General features: G+C 36.4%; 1 protein-coding gene across 1 annotated transcript; it reads left to right on the plus strand.

The window, feature by feature from the left end:
- Positions 1–3,479: 3,479 nt before the first annotated feature.
- LOC107141459 (selection and upkeep of intraepithelial T-cells protein 7-like) lies at positions 3,480–6,482 on the plus strand. The gene is given in 6 exon segments (XM_048782691.1): positions 3,480–3,522; positions 4,059–4,130; positions 4,133–4,405; positions 5,182–5,407; positions 5,409–5,458; positions 6,254–6,482. Coding segments are annotated over 6 exon segments (783 nt in total). The 3' UTR covers positions 6,373–6,482.
- Positions 6,483–21,683: the final 15,201 nt, after the last annotated feature.

Below are 21,683 nucleotides of genomic sequence, written 5' to 3' on the forward strand. Positions count from 1 at the left end.
GATGTTCTACATTGACAACCATGTCATATGTGGAGAGAGATGGCTCTCTTTCTCCCTTTCTGGTCTGTGTCATTTTGCACTGGCTAGTACTTTCAAGAAAATGTTGCTTTGGCGAAATGGGATAGGATGTTCTCTCTTCATCCATCAAGGGAACAAGTTTTCAATTACTCATGTTTAAAAATATGTTAGGAGTGTGTGTGTGAGTGTGTGTGTGTGTGTGTGTGTGTGTGTGTTTGCCTATTGCCTCTATGAGGTTAAAGAAATTTTCCTGTGTTTCTAGTTTGCTGAGATTTGATCATAAATAGATACTAAATTTGTTGAATGCCTTTACTGTTCGTATTGAGCTGATTATCTGTTATTATGTTATCATGAATTATATTTAATTTGATTTTCAAACAGCCTGAATTCACTTTTTCACAATATAGTATTATTTTGATATATTTCTAGAGTTATTTTGGCGATGTTTAGTTTTTACATCTATCTTCATTTGGGATATCACTCTGTTGCCTTATTTTTCTTTTAAATTATCATTGTGTGTTAATATCAGGGTAATTTAGATCTTTTATAAAGTGGTCTGTGAAATCTTCCCTATATTTCATTTATCCTGCAAATATTCTGTAGAGTTAGTTTTATTTAATCTACAATTTTTTTTTCAGTCCATGTGTATAACTACTCTGGGCCTGGAGACTTTTTTTTCTCACATTATCAGCTACAAATTTCCTCAATACATGTAGGGCTGCTCAGGATGTCTGTTTCTTCTTGATGGAGATTTGGTAGTTTATTCATGAAAACAATTGGTTCAATTCATAAGTTGCCTATCTTATATTCATAGAGTTGTTTATCATTTCCCATTATTTTCTACTTAGTTTCTGTGGAATTAGTGATGATATCCTCTCTTTCATTTCTGAAATAGTTGATTTGTATCATATAATTTGCTTAGCATGGCTTGAGGCTAATCAATTTTAACTGCTCTTTAAGAGAGAATTTCATTTCATTTTTTCTATTGCTTTCCTATTGTCAACTTTATTAATTCTTCTTAATTTTTTATAATTATTTTGTTCTGTCTTTAGGACATATGCTGTGTAATTCCAAATATTGGGGGATTATCCAGATATCTTTCTACTGCTGATTTCTAGCTGAGCACCATATGGTTTCAGACCATACTTTTAATAATTTCAAATATTTGAAATGATTTAAGGATTGTTTTGTTTTATAGTTTAGAATTAATCCACCTTGGTTTACATTTTATATATGCTTGTGAAGAATGTGGAATACATTATACGGGTTGGAGTGTATTCCACATCTTTCAATTTGGTTAATTTAATTGATATACATCACCTGCTTCCGTATTGATATTCTGCCTATTTGTTCTATCAGTTACCAAAATAGAGTGTTAAAGTCATCAGTACTGATTGTCAATATAACTAGTTCCCCTTTTGGATCTATCATTACTTACTTTACATATTGTTGAAGCTCTCTGTCTTGCACATATGCATTTATGATTGTTCTTGGACTACTAGCCCCATTATCATTATGTGATGTGCCTGTCTCTAATCATCTTTCCTGATCCCAAAACGATTTCATCTGGAACTAATATAAGGACTCCAGTTTTCTTTTTCTTTAGAGTTTTCATGGCGTATGTTCCTCAGTTTTTTTATTTTAATCCCTCTTTGCCTTTATATTTAATTAGTTTTCTGGTAGCTAGCATCAAATTGGTCTTGCTTTATTCAATTTGATAACCTGTACTTTTAACTTGTCTTTTTAGACCATTTCAATTTTAAATGTTTGTTGACAGAGTTGGATTGAAACCCACCCTGATCCCTGTTTATATTTGTGCATTTTTTATTTGTTTCTTTAGTTTGCATTTCACCCTTTATGGGATTTAATTGAGAAATTTTAATATTTCACTTTATTTTCTTTACTGATTTAGTTTTTACCTTTTAAAACAGGAGGATTGAGATTTCAAAGCCAGCCTTAGCAAAGCAAGGTGCTGTGCAACTCAGCGAGATCCTGTCTCTAAATATAAAAAAATAAAAATTGAGCTGGGGATGTGGCTCAGTGGTTGAGTGCCCCTAAATTCAATCTCCTGAGCCCCTCCCCCCAAAAAAGTATTTCAGTGGTTTTTGTCCTACAGTTTAGAATACACATTTTGAATTATCTGAATCCATCTTCACATAGTACTTTAATATTTTGTATCTAGTTATGAAACTGGTAATAATATATTCCTAATTTTTCTCTATCCCTTGTGCCTTTAATCCTCAATTAGATTGCTTTCACATAAGCTATATCCATATTTTTACTATCTTTGCATTAGCCAATTAGTTATATTTTGGAGCAGTTAAAACAAGAAGCAATCCAGATTTTATCTTAATTTATTCTGCTAAAGATGCTCTTCATTTTCTTTTTCTTTTTCCTTTTTTTTTTTTTTTTGGTGTAGATGTACTTTCCTCATCTCTATAGGTTATTCTGTTCAAACATTAAATATTTCTTACATATTAATAAACTGGTAAGGAAAAGAAAACCTCTCTTCTTTTTAAATTTGAGAATGTGTCCTTCTTTCATTTAACTAGTTTCCTTCTTGGGGAAACATCTGTCTTTTGCACAGATTCCCACCATGTGATGCTTTCGACCATAAGTTTCTCCATGGAGCTGAAAAGATGCTGGTGCCATGTTCTTGGACCTACAGACCTGTTAGATAAACAGTTCTACTTTTTTTTTTTTTACAAATAGCCCAACATCAGGCATTTTGTTATAACAAATTAAATGTTTTAAAACATCATTCAAAACTAGAAGGTTTTATCCCTGTTCCTCTCCACCAGTTTCAGTGGTTTTACACAAGTGCCCAGAGGCTACATTTTTGTTGATCTTCCCTGCCATAGTAAGCTTTCCATTTTGTAGGGAAGATGAATATATAGTGTGGATTTTAAATGGTGGTTCCTGTTGTTTTCCTTCAATCAGTAACAGGAGAAAGTTGTTCAGAATTTTCGTAGCTGAGTTCCTGAAGTAAGGAACTGCAAAAGAACACTTATATTTGCTCTCCCCAAAGTTTCTAATACTCATACATTAGCATATATTCAAACTCTAGCAATTTGTTTAAAGGTTCTAGGTAAATCTTATTGTGGGCCTTTTCTTCAACACTTTTGTCTTTCCTCAAGGAATTGCATGTTTTTGAACCATATTTGTTTAATGCTTTGGGCTTTTTGCTTCTTATAAATTATTTTTGTGATAAGGTTCACCCTAAAGTATAAGCTTAAGGTTTCCTTGGGTCTTTTATGAGTCTGTGCCTTTCTTTAGGCATGTGCCTACACTGTATAATTCTTCCCAATTGCTTTTGAATGTCCCAGTCTTGACTGTCTGGTACCAACACCCCCCACCCCCCCCACAAAAAGAGAAAAATGAAGAGAAAAGAGGCTTTTAAATACCCTGGATGTCACCTTGGTTGGAAAAAGAGGGGCCTTGCAACCAGATGGAAAATCATGATGACCAACTACTTCATTGTCTGCACTTCTGTGATCAGAGGCAGTAATCAGATTATAGCACAGACACCCCAGTGCTTGGAAGATAAAGTTTTTTTTTTGCCCACTTGACTCCCACAAGTTATGTTCAGACTGCTTTAGAAACACATGAACAACTGACTACCAAGGGACTGAGGATAGGGGCAGATAGCTGGACTGTGATAAAAGTTGAATTTTACTGAAATCAATCATAATTTACCACCCAAGCCTTTTCCTGGAAGTTGTGAGACAAATAGGCTTCAGAGTTTCCAAATAGTTATACAAGATAGATGCTGCCCATACAATTATTGGGGTGGGGAGTCAGTTTGCTGTTGCTTCCTATTCCACCATGTCCCAGAATCTTCCAAAAGAATATACTTTTGAAAGTCTAGTGAAGTAGCATTGGGTTTACCAAACAATAAAATATTGGTTTAAGTTGAAGAGAATGTAATTAGAGATGGACATTTAGATCAGCTTAGGTCTGCTGGGAAGAATTTTGTAGTATCTAGCAACAGGGTTGTTACTGATTTATGACTTATTTTGGTTTTCTTTCTTCTTGCACAGAGAAACTGATGGTGACTGTTCCCAAGGGGCACTTGGTGGCTAGAATAGGAGGACAGGCTGCTCTCAGCTGCCAGTTGTCCCCACAACAAGCGCAGAGCACATGGAGGTGCGCTGGTTCAGGGGTGACAATTTCAGGCTTGTTCATTTATACAGAGGCAGTCATGAAGTAAATGGAGAAGTTGCCCCTGAATATGTAAATCACACAGAGTTTGTGAAAGAGGCCATGGGGGAGGGTAAAGTGACCCTCAAAATTCATAGTGTCAGCATTTCTGATAATGGACGATACAGGTGTTCATTTAAAGGCACTGACTTCAGTGATGCAGCTGGCATGAACCTACATGTGGCAGGTCAGTGTGCTTGTGGAACATTGTTTAACAAAGCTGTTTTGACATAATAAGTTGAAATATGAGGAAAATTATCTCAATGCTTCTTATTTTTTCATATTCTAAAAAAAATTTAGGTATTATAAGTACTCATAGCTACTGCAAAAATACACTCTTCAGTAAATAGTCATTACAGAGTTCAGCCATGTGACCAGCATGCTAGCTTCATAATAGAGGTTTGAAAGCATAAAAATCAACTAGTGAGTTTAAAATTAAAGAGACATGACTCTAGTTACCTTATTTGCCAAGCTCAGTGACAGCTCCTCCTAGCTCCTGCCTCCAGCCACCTAATGAGGTAGTGAGGTTAACAAGAGAGGCCAGCGAGAGAGAGAACATGCCAGGGAGTGAGCTTTTATTGGGGAACAAAAATTCAGTGGAAAATTTCATCCAATGAAGGTCGAGGGGGGCAGCATTCCAAGGTCAGGATCAGTGATTGGTCTTCAGGTCAGTGGTCAGGCACACCACCACATAGACAAGCCCTCGCACCTGAGACAGGGTGGGGAAGGCTCTGACAAAGCTTGCCTGAGCGTCTCTCACCCAACCAGGGAGATAACTCAAATCACTTGCGAGAAAGGCTTCCCATACAGAGTTACCAATTGGTCTAACTTATAAATTAAATATGGATTTAATTCATGAATTTCAAATTTCAGATCGCATGATTAAGATTTTTTTTCCTTTCCACTTGCCAATCCAACCCCAATACAATCACTGTCTTGATGGTTCTTTCTCATTTCCATCAGAACTTGGCTTGGAGACACAGATTCATGTCCAGGTTCCTGTTAGTGATGGACTCGTGGTGGAGTGTAACTCAGGAGGGTGGTTTCCACAGCCCCAAATGGAGTGGAGAAACAGCAGGGGAGAGGTCGTTCCATATTCATCAAAATCATACTCCCAGGATGGAGCCAGATTGTTCCACATGAAGATGACTCTTCTCCTCAGAAACCTGTCAGAGAGCATTATGTGCTGTTTCCAACCCTGTAATAGGGGAAGAGAAATTAACAAGTATCATCCTAGCAAGTGAGTGCTCCATCTTTAAGGTTTGGTTGTCAGCGAAACATAAAGAGAATAGTTAATGTTAAGTATTAACTATTATCCAATAATGGGATAGTTAATGTTAAGTAGCTTACTACATTCCCAAACACCCTTTGAATGTGACCCTTTATCATTGTTTTGGGTTTTGATGATACAGATATTGTCAGATGCTAAGAAGAAGGATTTAGAAAAAAAATATTACAAGAACAATGACAATTCACAATTGAAACATATACTGCAGCTTTAAAGTCTTTTAATGTTTATTATTTCATTAGACCTTCACAATATTGATGTGTAAGTTTAACAGAATTCTAGCTCAGTAACTTAAAGGATGTCATTGATCTTTCTGATCTACAGTGTTTTTACATCTTAGAAATGAATATAATCATACTTCAAGGTTTTTGTGAATCTTAAATAATTAGCAGCAGCAAAAACCTTTGCCTACTGTCATGCAATATTCAGCATGAGTACTACTATTTAAAAATTCCTGAAAATTCAACAAAGGGGAATTATTTTGGTTATTGATAATTAGATGTTGACGGACATCAGTAGAACCAGGAGTAAGTAAAATGTGGATCTAAAACACAGGTTTCCTGGTTATTTGTTCATTGCTCACTCCTTGGAGTCATTGTAGAAGGATGTGTCCTGTGTGCAACAAAGGCACCCTTAGGTGAGATTTCTCTGTGGAGAAATCAGGGTTGATTATAGGAGCACAGTGGTAAGTGAGGCAAATGAGCTTTTAGATGTCACTTCATATGTCACTTCTGTCCTCTCTTTCAGGTGCCCTCTTTAATAAGGACTACCTTAGAGTGAATGTTTTATTTTCAGTTCCATGTATAATATTACTTTTGAAGTCAATGTACATGTGCCTTTCCTATTACTCCCAAAAAGGTAACTGATGCAATAAGGGGGGGAATTGTTAAGGGCTTTAACTTGATGGCTAAGTCATATGTAGGCAAAGGTGAATGATGTTTGTCTTCCAATGCCATATGTCACATGGGAAGATTCATGGTTTATTTCCCAATTTAGAAATGTTGAACTTGACACCTCTGAACTATGGTCTTCCCAAGACAAGGATGTTTTGGGAGATGATGACGTTAGTATAGATGTCTCCTGAAATTTTCAGACCCATGGTTACTTCTGTACATTGAAAATTGAAGGAGTCCTTCCTTATTTTAAGAAACAGTCCATAGTCTTTCCAAAAGAAGAAGTAAGAGGTCTATTATTCTAAGCATTCACAATATTTAGGAGAGTTGTTTTACTAGAGTGGGAAATTAGGAGGACAAAATCAACATAAAAAAGCAAACAACAAAAAAGCATGAAAGGAATCATGTATGTGCAGTTTGAATGTGTCCGGCTGTCTCTCCATCCCATGTGTTGTGGGCCTCTCAGTTCTGCACATCCACAGCACAGTCTTCCCTACACAGTGATATTAGGAGGCTTAAATTCATCAGGTAACTGCTAAAATGTGGAAAAAGGAGCTGTGCCTGAGTGTCAACAGGACAGATATTAGCAGATCATTTCATGGACTGAAAACAAACCACAGAAAGAAACAAAATAATGTTGCTTCTTTCCCCCACAGAAGTCACATGAAAGTCTTGTGATTCCAGAATTTTCAGAGTAGAAATGAAGTGATGTGAAATGTCAAAGATGCCATTGTTTTCTAATGAAAGTACATCGTTTTTGGTAAAGAACTCATTATTTTGTAAAAGAATATTAGAAAATACTCTAATTCCACCAACCTATGAACCACATACTCTCACATCTGTCAGTCACAGTGGGAGCTGTGAGGGCACAGTGTGGCTCTGACCCTGCACCCTAGAGGAGAGCCCCTGATGATCCACTCACACCAGATACAATGCCCCATCCTTGTGCGAGAGGCTTTGTCCTCCAGGAAGAACCCCAAGCTTTTATTCGTACTTAAGAGCTAAGTGCAAAGGTCACCCCATGAACACTTTGCACGGGAGTCACCATCTCTGGAACAAAGTCTATCATGGATGGATTTGTTCAACAGTGACTTCCATCTTTAAGTTAAGGAGTTTAAGGCCATCTGGGTTTGCGTTTTCCATGCCAAGGTGAAATCCAGCCACAGGACTTCTTACCCACCCAGAGATGCTTTATAAGCATTGGTGAGAGGCGCTGTTTCCTTTTGACACTCAAAAATTGATGTTTTAAATAAGGAAAGCTTCCCAGCCACTAGGTCTGGACCCCTCTTTTCCCTCACAGCTAGTATTGGTGCATCCACACTCAGGGCCTGAGGATGTCTCACCGTCTTCCCTCTTGATCTAGCTCTAGCTGCTCCTCCTGGAACCCTTTCAAACAGGGATCACACATCTCTCAGTGGGATGTGCCATATTTTAGGTGCCACCACTGGTTCTTGGTGTTCTCTGATCAGCTGTCTATACAATTGTATTGCCTTTCCCCACTCATGGCTGTGGAGAAGCTGTGAGCTATTCCAAGAGTCTCAGAAGCAAGTGCCTTGTGCTGAAGCACTGGAAGCCTCTGGGTCACTTTCTGATTTGCAAAGGAAAGTTTCTTTGACCTTCAGAACTAAGTCTCACACTGAGGCTGACTTCCCTATTACAAAACAACAAAATGGAGTAGAAAGAAAACAAGGGGAAGAGAAGTGATTTCTGTGTAGAGATTTGAAAGGTTTAAAAAAGGTCAGAATCCTGAAATTTAATCAAATTAAAAAGTAAAGGAAATAGTCCAATCAAAATGAAATGGATTCAACTTCTACATTAAACTCTTCAGTGATGAATGAATCTTGTGTGTCTTGCTCTAAGATTTTTTTTCTTTTTCTTTTTATACTGGGGATTTAACTCAGGGGCACTCAACCACCAAGACACATCCCCAGCCCTAGTTTGTATTTTATTTGGAGACAGGGTCTCACTGAGTTGCTTAGTGCCTCACTTTTGCTGAGGCTGACTTTGAACTTGCAATCCTCCTGCCTCAGCCTTCCAAGCCCCTGGGATTACAGGTGTGTGCCACTGCCCGTGGCTGTTGTTGTACATCTTAATATTTGGGGAGGTCATTGAGTCATGAGACAGTCTAGTTCATAGTGATTGTGCAAAATTTATTCCCTTTGAATATCAAAATCACTTCCACGACAATATGTCTAATTATAATTCTGAAACCAGCCTTCTTGGTTTTTCCCATGAAAGTCTTTTAGAGACTTGAGTTCTCTGAAACTACTTGTGAACTCTTCAGATAATTAAACTTTACAAAACTATTTTGGAGGCATTCTTTTCTGGAAGGTGATATAAATCAAAGATTAAATGTTTCAGAGATAAATAATTCAGAGGCAATGAGTACTTAGGGCATTTAAGCTAAGAGGTATGAAGTGTGTTTCTTTTATCATTTAAGAAGCCAGACCTTTCCTGCTCCCTGAGTCTGTGGATCCCAGGCAATTCTTTCTTTTTAGTCAGCTCAGTTTTGGCACAGCTACCCTGTCTAAGCCTGAATCTTCAGAATCTCTAGGAATCTGATGAGGATTCCTAGGTCTGCTTTCTAATTTCCCCAGCCAAGTTAATTTTCAGCTGAAGTCGGTGGTACAAATTAGGAAAGAAGATGCCTCCTATCTCTGTGAGATCTGCACACCTAGTCTTACTAGGACTTGCCGGCATCCACAAACTAAACTCACAGACTAATTAAGCCCTACGTTGAGTTGGCATGGGACAATAACTCCTGCTTTTTCAGACAGTTGTCCTCAGGGTGGAGATACCCCAGATTCCCACATTCCTCTTTTTTAATCTAACTCTTTTTTGAAAAAAAATTGTTTAACTAGTTATACATGATATTAAAATGTATTTATNACTGGGGATTTAACTCAGGGGCACTCAACCACCAAGCCACATCCGCAGCCCTAGTTTGTATTTTATTTAGAGACAGGGTCTCACTGAGTTGCTTAGTGCCTCACTTTTACTGAGGCTGGCTTTGAACTCACAATCCTCCTGCCTCAGGAGGATTGCCTCCTCCTGCCTGAGGAGCTGAGAGACAAGGGCCCAGAATGCCTTCACCATTCTATTTTTTTTCTTCCCAATTTGGATGCATTTTATTTCTTTTAATGCCTTATTGCATTTACGAGGACTAATATAAATAAAAGTCATGAAATTACTATTGAATTACTATCTTTGAGTAAAATGCCAAATAGAAGTGTCAAGAATGGCCTAATTTCAGTTCTTAAACAAAAAGATTTCAATTTCTGACCATTGAGTACGTTGTTACTTGTGGGTTTTTTCTATGTGTGGTATTATCTTCATTTCCTTTTGAGTTACTTAGTATATGGAAATGTAACTGATTTTTGTATTGTTATTTTTATGTTGAGAATTTTCTGAATTTATGTGTGTGTGTGTGTGTGTGTGTGTGTGTGTGTTGGAAGGGGTGTGTGAGTGTGTGTAGTCTACATATTGTTGGATCATGCCATCTGCAAACAGAAAGAGTTTTACTTCTTTCAGCACATTTATTTTAAAATGAGTCCCTTCTATGCCTAATTTATTGACAGGTTTAGTTGTGAAAGGATGCTGAATTTTGTCAAATCCTTTTTGTGCACATAATAGGATGTTGTGGTGATGATTAATAATTTTATTAATGCTCTATATCATACTTATTGATTTATGTATGTTGACCCATTCTTGATACCCAGGTTAAATCCTACTTGGTCAAAGTGTTTTAGTGTACTGTTGAATTTACTTTGCCAATTTTTTATTGAGGACTTTTTCAAATGTGTTCATCAGTAACATTGGTCTGTACCATTTTTTTGTGTGTGTGGTATTTTTTTCTGCCTCTAATATATGGTGATGCTGGCTTCAATAAAAAACTTTGGTAGTGCTCCCTTTTCTTCCATCTTTTGTGAGAATTTAAGAAGAATGGGTTGCACTCCATCTATTTATGATATGTCAAAATACACCCTACTGTCATGTGTATCTAAAAACAATACATAAAAAGAGAAGGATTAGTATTAATTCTTTAACTATGTGGCATAATTCACTTGTGAACCAATTGGTCTTGAAATTCTCTTTTGGGGACTGTTTTATAACCATACGATTTATTTTTATTTTTTTTTTTAGACATACATGACAGCAGAATGTATTTTGACATATAATATATACATGGAATGTACATACATCAATCATATGTCTATTCTATTCTGCTGCCCTTCCTATCCTCCCTACTCCTCCCCTCCTCTCCCATCCTTTCTCTCTATCCAATCTAATGTGACACACTTTTTTCTTTATCTCATCACAACATCATATATGTATTCTGTACAACAATGAGGTTCTCCTTCCATCTTCCGTGCAACTCCCCTTCTCCCTCTTTTTCCCTCCCACCTCTCTTCCCTATTTAGTGGTAGTCTTCTTCTCATGCTCTTCCTCCCTATCCCATTTTGAGTCACCCCCCCCCGTTATATCAGAGAAGATATTCGGCATTGTTTTTTAGGGATTGGCTAACTTCACTTAGCATAATCTGCTCTAATGCCATCCATTTGTCTGCAAATGCCATGATCTTGTTATTTTTTAATGCTGTGTAATATTCCATTGTGTATAAATGCCACATTTTTAAAATCCATTCATCTATTGAAGGGCATCTAGGTTGGTTCCACATTCTAGCTATTGTGAATTGTGCTTCTATAAACATTGATGTGGCTGTGTCCCTGTAGTATGCTCTTTTTAGGTCATTTGGGTATAGTCCGAGAAGGGGAATAGCTGGGTCAAAAGGTGGTTCCATTCCCAGCTTTCCAAGGAATCTCCATAGTGCTTTCCAAATTGGCTGCACCAATTTGCAGTCCCACCATCAATGTATGAGTGTACCTTTTTCCCCACATCCTCGCCAGCACTTATTGTTGTTTGACTTCATAATGGCTGCCATTCTTATTGGAGTGAGATGGTATCTTAGAGTAGTTTTAATTTGCATTTCTCTGATTGCTAGAGATGGTGAGCATTTTTTCATGTATTTGTTGATTGATTGTATATCCTCTTCTGAGAAGTTTCTGTTCAAGTCCTTGGCCCATTTGTTGATTGAGTTATTTGCTTTTTTGTTGTTTAACTTTTCGAGTTCTTTGTATACTCTAGAGATTAGAGCTCTATCTGATGTTTGAGGGGTAAAAATTTGTTCCCAGGATGTAGGCTCCCTATTCACCTCACATATTATTTCTCTTGCTGAGAAAAAACATTTTAGTTTGAATTCGTTCCATTTGTTGATTCTTGGTTTTAACTCTTGTGCTATAGGTGTCTTATTAAGAAATTTGAGGCCTGTCCCCACGTGATGATGATTAGGGCCAACTTTATCTTCTATTAGTCACAGAGTCTCTGGTCTGATTCCTAGCTCCTTGATTCATTTTGAGTTGACTTTTGTGCATAATGAGAGAAAGGGATTCAATTTCATTTTGTTGCGTATGGATTTCCAGTTCTCCCAGCACCATTTGTTGAAGATGCTATCCTTTCTCCATTGCATGGTTTTAGCACCTTTGTCTAATATAAGGTAGTTGTAATTTTGTGGATTTTGTAAATTGACATGATTTTGTCTCTGTGTCCTCTATTCTGTACCATTGGTCTACCAGCCTGTTTTGGTGCCAGTACCATGCTGTTTTTCTTACTATAACTCTATAATATAGTTTAAAATCTAGAATCGTGATACCACCAATTTCACGATTCCTGCTTAGAATTACTTTACCTATTCTGGGTCTCTTATTTTTTCCAGATGAATTTCATGATTGCTTTTTCTATTTCTGCAAGGAATGTCATTGGGATTTTGATGGGAATGGCACTGAATCTGTAAAGTGCTTTTGGTAGTATGGCCATCTTAATAATATTAATTCTACCAATCCATGAGCAAGGTAAATCCTTCCATCTTCTAAGGTCTTCTTCTATTTATTTCTTCAGGGTTCTGTAGTTTTTATTGTATAAATCTTTCACCTCTTTTTTAAAGTTGATTCCCAGGTATTTTATTTTTTTTGAGGATATTGTGAATGGAGTAGTTGTTCTCATTTCCATTTCAGAGAATTTGTCACTGATATACAGGAATGCCTTTGATTTATTGGAATTGATTTTATATCCTGCCACTTTGCTGAATTCATTTATTAGTTCTAGAAGTTTCTTGGTTGAACTTTTTGGGTCTGCTAGGTATAGGATCATGTCATCGGCAAATAGTGCTAATTTAAGTTCTTCTTTTCCTATATTTATGCCTTTAATTTCTTTCGTCTGTCTAATTGCTCTGGCTCGTGTTTCAAGAATTATGTTGAATAGAAGTGGTGAGAGAGGGCATCCCTGTCTTGTTCCATATTTTAAAGGGAATGCCTTCAATTTTTCTCCATTTAGAATGATGCTGGCCTGAGACTTAGCGTATATAGCTTTTACCATATTGAGGTAATTTCCTGTTATGCCTAATTTTTCTAGAGTTTTGAACATAAAGGGATGCTGTATTTTGTCAAATGCTTTTTCAGCATCTATCCAGATGATCACATGGTTCTTATATTTAAGTCTATTGATGTGATGAATTACATTTATTGATTTCCGTATATTGAACCAGCCTTGCATCCCAGGGATGAATCCCACTTGGTCATAATGCACAATCTTTTTAATATGTTTTTGTATCCGATTTGCCAGAATTTTATTGAGGATTTTTGCGTCTATATTCATTAGGGATATTGGTCTGAAGTTTTCTTTCTTTGAAGTGTCTTTATCTGGTTTTGGAATCAGGGTGAAGTTGGCCTCATAGAATGAATTTGGAAGTACTCCCTCTTTTTCTATCTCCTGAAATAGATTGAAGAGTATTGGTATTAGTTCTTCTTTAAAGTTCTTGTAAAACTCTGCTATATATCCATCCAGTCCTGGGCTTTTCTTGGTTGGTAGTCTTTTGATGGCTTCTTCTATTTCCTCAATTGATATTGGTCTGTTTAGGTTGTTTATATTATCCTGACTCAATCTAGGTAGCTCATATGCCTTAAGGAATTTATCGATGCCTTCACTATCCTCTATTTTATTAGAGTATAGGGTTTCAAAATAATTTCTAATTATCTTCTGTATTTCTGAAGTGTCTGTTGTGATGTTGCCTTTTTCATCCCGTAAGCTAGTAATTTGGGTTCTCTCTCTTTGTTAGCGTGGCTAGTGGTCTATCAATCTTATTTAGTTTTTCAAAGAACCAACTTTTAGTTTTGTCAATTTTTTCAATTGTTTCTTTTGTTTTGATTTCATTGATTTCAGCTCTGATTTTAATTATTTCTTACCTTCTACTGTATTTGCTGCTGATTTGTTCTTCTTTTTCTAAGGCTTTGAGGTGTAGTGTGAGGTCATTTATTTGTTGGCTTTTCCTTCTTTTAAGGAATGAACTCCATGAAATGAATTTTCCTCTTAGTACTGCTTTCATAGTGTCCCAGAGATTTCGATATGTTGTGTCTGAGTTTTCATTTACCTCTAAGAATTTTTTAATTTCCTCTTTGATATCTTCTGTAACCCTTTGTTCATTCAGTAGCATATTGTTTATTCACCATGTGATGTAGGAATTTTTTCTTTCTTATTTTATTATTGATTTCCAGACATTTTTGATTACTGATTTAATCTGCTTACTTGTTCATGATCTGTTTGACTAGAGTCAGTCTTGGTAAGTTATGTGTTCCCTCTAATTTATTTATTTCTTCTAGGTTTCCAATTTGTTGTTATATAGTTATAGTATGTGCCCCAAATCCATTCTACTCATCCCAATATTCCCAAAATTTTCATCCACTTACAAACTCAAAGTTGATGATAAAGAGGATAGTAACAAAAGAATATTTAAAATTCATTTTATGTAGCTATTTCAAGGATTAATTGAATTAGTCCATTGTAAGTGGTAAAACAATGATTCTAAAGGACAAATTCTAAGTACAAGTAAAGTAATATTACATGTTATTCCTGTACATTCCTTCCCTCTAGTTCATTCTCACAAATTTCCTAATTTTTGCACCTTTCTCAGTCTATTTCAGATCCTTTCTTTTCCTTGTACAAAAGCTGGATGAAGGACGTAATATTTATGATAGTTGTTTTGGCAGCATATTTCACCATCCTAAATGGATGCCTAATATGGAATCTAAAAAGTAAGTGAACAGGAGGACTCATGACTCTGAGACTTTCTTCTCTTACAAATTTATTTTACATTGCCTTCTAAGGTCCCACTTTATATCTTGTTTTTAGACAAGGTTCACCTATTTCCCAAGAGAATGAAAGGTTAAGTCTCAAAATGTATTTATTGAAGCTATTTGTTAACATTCTTTGTATAAATTGTACTCTGCCCCTCTCTGAGTGAGCTTATTTCTATCCTGTCTATAATAAAAGAGTGACTCAGCTTCTTTTGCCTAGTCCTTCAGCTAATAAGACAGAGAATCATAATTCTGCTTCCCAAGTTTTTAATTCTCCTCCTATCATGTAGACAGAGTTGACATCTCTTATCTCTGGCACCCTCCCCAAAAGAATGCAATTCGATTTTCTCCAAGCATGTTTTGTGACCCTGTTTCCCAGATAGATCAACTTAACCTCCTTTTACTTATTTAATTCACTGAAAAAAATGCTAAATTTAATCCTACTTTGCTGTTCTTTACCTCCTTTACTCCAACCTTCTTGAAGGAAGTTCATTATTCTATACTTTTGTTCAGCCAGAGAATCCCAGGTGATAGGTATTAAGGTGGAAATGACTCCTTTTATTTCCAAAATATTGTTTCTGATATAAATGAGAGTTAACATGTCCATATTTATAAGGTTCCTCCAGCACCTCTTATAATAAAACTGCGATTCATAAGGCCATAAGCAGTTTTCATTGTTTTCTTGATAAATTTTCCCTAAGGTCCAAGTCTTACATCAACATTGACCATATTATGTATATCACTAGATGTTAGAAGAAAAAAAATAAGTATATGGAATAATGAGAGGAAAAGTATCTTGAGCTCACAGTTTTACCTATTTCAAATAACTTCTCATAAATAAAAGCAACAAATAGTTAAGGATTTATAAAATGCACTATGACTGTTAAGTCTGTAAAAATATACAACTCAACCTTTTGAAAAGCCAAAAACTTGTCAATAATGTTATCCATAATTCCTCTAATCCAGGAATAATTTGTAGTAAAGTTCTGGAAAAGCTTGAAAAATTAATTACTAAATGTAGTAAAATTGCCATAGCAGTATACAGTGCTGAAAGGGGGAAGAAGAAAAAAATGTGCAAAAGAAAAGATAAAATAAAAAAGAAAGAGAAAAGATAAGATAGAAAAGAATAATACACACCAAGGTAAAAAGAAAAAAAAAAAGATTGATGTGAGAGAAGGGGATATTTGAAGACTTGAGACAGTAACAGGCAATAAGTGGAAAAAGAGAGGTTAAGAGGAGCAATTGAAAACCTGAGTTAGGAAAACAAAGAATTATTCCAATTAATACTTTAAGGCATTAGAAAAATACAATTCAAGTTGATGTGGGAGCTATTTATAGTAAATCATGAAAACCTAACAAAAATTCTTGTTGACTCTTGGTTTGGATTTCATCAGGATTTGGGACCTTTAGAAGATATTTGTCATTCTTTGGCTTCATATCTCCCCAGAGATTCTGGGCTACAGAAACCACTCCCCTATCGAACATCTCATCAGATGGTTTTCATTTGTCAGCCCAGGGATATGAGCTTGGATGCTTGGAGAGTGTCGTGCTATGTCGGTTCCCTGTTTCTATTGTATACAGGAGCTCAGAATGTAGGGCTCTGGACTATTGTTATGACCAACATGGATCATTTCACACTGTCAGTCCTCTTCAACGTGGCATAAAGGCCGAGACTATCTTCAAGCACAGGACCTGTGGTCATGGGTTCTCTGTGTGCTGTCTGTGTTGCAGAAGCATCCCTCTTGACTAACATTGGTGTCTGTCCTAACATCCACTGCCCAAGGTTGTGAACCATAGGTGCTTCTTTCTTCCAGTGCCTGGGACAGAACAGCTGTCCTGCCTGTTTCCAAGTTTCAACCAGTTTTAGCCGTGAGTCACAGATGCTTTCTCCCTGCACTGCCAAGGACAAAGACTTCCTTCAAGCCTGGTTCTGAGCTCTCATTTCCCACAACAGTGAATCTCAGGTGATCACTCCGTTTCTGTCTGGGATCCCATGATAAAGAGTGATGCATTAGGCTAGTACTTCCAAGGGCAGGTCCAGCACACTCCTCTTATTCTTGGTGAGGGTGGGGTTGGGGGTGATGTTTCAGCAGCTTTCAACTAGCAACATTCCCTCTACAAAATCCTTCTAGATAGATTACTGAGCTATTTCACTGTAGGGGTACTCCCTCTGGTTATATTTGTGGCTATCTGAAGGTGAAGAGATTCCTTTAATTTATTCTAGGCTGTCTGGCGACTTGTGGGCTCCACAAACAGCTACCATGCCGAGAATGACTTTGTGTTCCATTTTGTGTTAAACTATTTGGTCTCCTTCAGTGACTCAGCTCTTTCTGTTGTCTTTTCATTCGACCTGCTTTCTTTCCAGGTGTTATTAAGGGAATGAGTGTACATGCTTTTCCTCTCCTTCTTTCTTTCTCTGTTGCCCATCTCCCCATTTCCTAACCTAGTCTGGGTTCAAGTTAAGGAGCTCTGTTCTTATTTTCTACTTTGATAACCAAACTTCAAGTCTCTGTAGGTCTCAGACTGTCCAATGTTGAGTCTTAGAGCATTTATTCTGTAACCAAGATCTTTGGTATGCTGTTCCTCCTTTTGGTGCTGTGGAAGAGTCAGGATTTCTGCCTTGTTCCACTCCACTTCAATCTTCTCTTAATTTTATCAAAATTTTTAACACCAGTCTATAAGACCTCCCTGGAGCCCATTTATCAGAGAGGGTCTCCACTGTGCTTGTCTTTCCTTTAGCAGGTAGCAACCTGCTATTGATTTTTACCTGATGCTTGCTACCATGATGAAGGTTTTCTGTGTTCCTATTTAGCTCCAGGCTTGTGTGTTTATCTCAGATGTGAGTACTTCTCAATCATATTAGTTTTCTCCATTGGGAGTTGGTTCTAATGGTCAAGGCCCAGTACAGTTTCCTAATCCTCCATCAGGGTTAGAGAAACTGGGGGATTTTTTTTTAATTAACAATGGGTCCTCATTTGTGTCCTGGGAATGATAGTTTCCTGCTCTCTGCCTGCATCTTAGTACTTAGAGTAGAGGATAGAGGAGATGGGATGGGAAAGGGGAAGTTTCGGTGACTGAATTGGAACAAACTATATTCTATGCTTGTATAATTATGTCAAAATGAACCTCAACATTATGTATACACATAATGAATTAATAAAGAAAAGTGGAGGGAGATTCAAGATGGCAAGCTGGAAGAAGGCTGCAGCTCTGTAGCTTGGGATTCAAGCAGCAGGAGTACTGCTCCTCTGCAAGGTGGATGGAAGAGAGATTTCACTAAAATTCAATATTGGACAGTCAGAGTGTCTTGGAGACTCAGAAATTTGTGTACATTAAACAAACACAAAACTGTAACAAAACTAGTTGCAGCAGCAGTGGTAGCAGCTCCTAAACACAATTGTTAATTTTCCTTAGTATGCTTATCTGACATTGTCACTAAAGGCACTATTAAGGGAATTTGTTTTTTAAATTTAGAAAATAAGACGGAGTTCAAGTGAGCATGCTTTAATTTTGAGGAATAAAATTCTGAAAGAATTTTAAGCCATAAGTAATTCAATTAAAAAGAAAAAATAATGATTTTTTGCTCACATCATGAAGAAATAAGGATTCATTTGTTAATTTTATGCAGTGTTTACAGTCAAACATCTCAGGGCAAATGTTCAATTAAATTCATAATGTCTCCATTGGCCTTTCATCCCAAGAGAAATGTACTTTCAAAGCTTTCTTTGTTTATTAACTATGACTTAGACTTTTATACCCTATCATATTTGAAATGAGTTTTTAAGGATATCATACAACGTTTCTTAAAGATTTATGTAAGATAAACATTTTGAAATAAGATGTTTTTCATATGAGAACTGTATCAGTAGAGAAGATAAAAACTATTAGATTTTCTTTCTCACTTCAAATTGTCAGTCAGAAAGAGAAATAAATTACAATTTTCCCCTAAAATTCTCAAAATTCTTTTGCATTAAATGTGATACAAGAAGAAAAATTTAGATAAAAGCAAGACATAATTCTAAGAAACCTTCAACATAGGGAATCTCAAAATAAAGAAGCATTATACCATGTGTACATATATCAAAACATCACAGTACCCCATGCATATGTACAAATTTATGTTCTACAAATGAGTTAAAAAATAAATTTCATTTAAATTTAAAAATTCAGCGAGAATTCTTTAAAATATTGTGGACACCTGAATTTTAGTATATGATCTTCTGTTAATTCATACCTATAATCTTTGGTAACAGATCAATGGATATTTCTTAATGTCAACAAAATTTCCTTTTGTCCAATTTTCTGCAAGTGCCTATGGTTTTCACAATATTCAGAGTCTAGTTGCAACTCTCCTGTAATTTCAAGAAGAAGAAGGAGGAGAAGGAGGAGCAGAAAAAGGAGGAAGTGGAGGAAGAAGCAGAAATGTTTTGTTGTTTTGTAAGGATGGAGTCTTCTAGGCTGACAAATTAAGCTAATTCATGTAACAATTATGTCAAGCATTTAAAATTCACCCTCAAAAATATTGAAATGTATAGTAAATAATTACTAGATATATACACCAAGCTCCTGTAATAAACTAAAAATAATAAAACTAACTAAGGCTTTGTACCCTTTCACTGTCATCTCTCCTTTTCCTTTGCCCTACAACTCTGGTAACCTCCAAGGAAATTCTATGCTGCTTCTACGAGTTCAATTTCTAAAATTTTACCTTTGGATAAGAGCATGCAGTATTTGTCTATAATTGTTTGCCCTATTTCACTTAACATAATTTACTTTAATTCCAAACAGATTATCACAAATGACAGAATTCTTCATTTTAAATACACTCAATAGTATTCCATTATGTACCTATACCACATTTTCTTTATCCATTCATCCTTTGAGGGACACTCAGGTGATTCCATAACTTGATTATTGTGAATAGTGCTGTAATGGATATGGGACTGTACATATCTCTTAGACATACTGTTTTCAAATATTTTGGATGAATACCTAGAACTAGGATTGCTGGATTATATGGTAATTCTTTTAATTAAAGAGATTTAGCCAAGATGTCCAGATAAAATTGCCAAAACTAAAACTTTATCCCAATGATTAGGAAATTGAATTGAATAATATTGGTAGATTGGGGTTAATGAAATTTGGCAGAAACATATGCATGGAACACTTTAAAATAGTTCTAAAGTATGAAAATATTCATGCTTCATGTAAATAACCACTAAGGGTTTTTTGTTTGTTTGTTTGTTTGTTTTGGGGGGTTTTTTTGCAGGTGAGACTTGCAAGTATATGGTGAACAAAATGACCCATTTTGTGTATATAAATTGTGCTCTCTCCCGCTTGACCTACTGCTCTCTCAAAGAGCTCATGAATAAAGGAGTAACATGTGACTGGGTACCATAGAATTCCACTTACCATGCTGATTTGGTTAGTAATCAATGTAAAGTTTCAATATGGCACCAATGATTAAAGATAACAGCAAGCTGGCAGGTTATTTACATCATATGCTGATTTTTATGGAAGATATTAGTGATTTGGTCTCACAAACTTAGACATTTATAGTGAATACTATTAGACTGAAAAGTGAAAATGAGGGGCATGCTTCTTTATTTAATATAATGCTCATAGTTTTCTCATAAAACATTAATTTTGGCCAAATAATTGCTTTTAAGGGAAAGTAAGTAAAACAATAGTCTGAAGTTTACTATTCATACTTGTTTTATTCATTTGCTGTCCAAATAGTTATTGAACACTTGGGAAATGCCATGCAAAACCCAATGTGCTGGAACACAACAGGGTGAAGTAAGAGTTGTAAATAAACTTCTGACCACAGAAAGTTTATAGTGTTGGCAGCCGGGAGACAGAGCGGCGTGGCGCTGAGCGCAGCAGCTTTGCTTGCAGGACACCAGACTGAGCTCTGGACAAAGCACAAGTCACCCCAGCACCCCTCACCTCACCAAATACCCTACGTGGGAAACAGACAGAATCCATCTTGGAAAACCTTACTCACCATCTATTGGTGGGTGTGCTACCAGTGCAGTTCTGTGGCTAATCAGGTACCCAGTTTCCAACTCCCCCACCCCCAGATGTGATAACTCAAAATTTTTCTCACATGCTTTTGGGGGGCATAGCTATCAACATGGAACAAAACTGTACAGGCATCTGGTTTCCAACTCAGAGACTAAGAGTAGGGAGGCTCCAGGTAGAAGCTCAAGCCCTCTCACACTGGCTACCTCTAACACTCTGAATGCAGAGACTCAAGCTTGGAATAGACAACTCCACATACTGGAAGAAAAGAGAACAGAGTTCTGAGAGACTTTTTTTTTGTTTTCTTTTCTCTCTCTTCTCATCCATTCTCCTCTACTCTTCCCCTTCTGGTCCTCACAACCTCAACATATGTGAAACCAAGAACTTTGCATGAAATACGACTTTAAGAACTGAATCACCAAAATAATATAATATAGAGGAATTGCATATGCCCCACATCCCACCTTTTTTTCTTATTTCTCCTTCTCTCTTTCTTTATTACTTTCCTTGTTATTTTTTCTTCTTTTATCCTTCCCTCTATCCCACTTTCAGCCTCCTAACTTTTACTATTTATATGTAGGGTAATTTTCTAAATACAGATAGGAGTTTGAATTTATGCATTCTCCCATAAATTACTCCTGTCTATTCATTAGAGTTCTCCTCCAAAGTTGCTAAGTTAGATTAACCCCATACCCTCACTCCTTTCCCCCTTAACATAACATCCACGCCTGACCCTCAGTTCTTTATATGCCACCAGAAATGGTATGCCTTTTATAAAACTAATGACTATAATAATTGAAGCCAACATCTGTAGACATAGAGTCTAACTATAAATGTATTAATAATGAAAACTTGCTCATAGATGATGTACTATTGATATTGGGAACTGGTAACATTGTCTTTCTCCACAAGAGAGAGATTTTGGGACTATACAAGAGCAATATAAAAATACAGGGGGAAAACATTAATGCAACAGTTACACAGAGCTGGAAAGAAACATGAGCGGTATGAAAAGACAAGGAAAGAAAGGACCACAAACAATGCAGGACAGTTCAACATTAGAAGAGGTAACAT

The sequence above is a fragment of the Marmota marmota genome, unplaced genomic scaffold (genome assembly GCF_001458135.2).
Source record: "Marmota marmota marmota unplaced genomic scaffold, marMar, whole genome shotgun sequence".
NCBI classification, from domain to species: domain Eukaryota; kingdom Metazoa; phylum Chordata; class Mammalia; order Rodentia; family Sciuridae; genus Marmota; species Marmota marmota.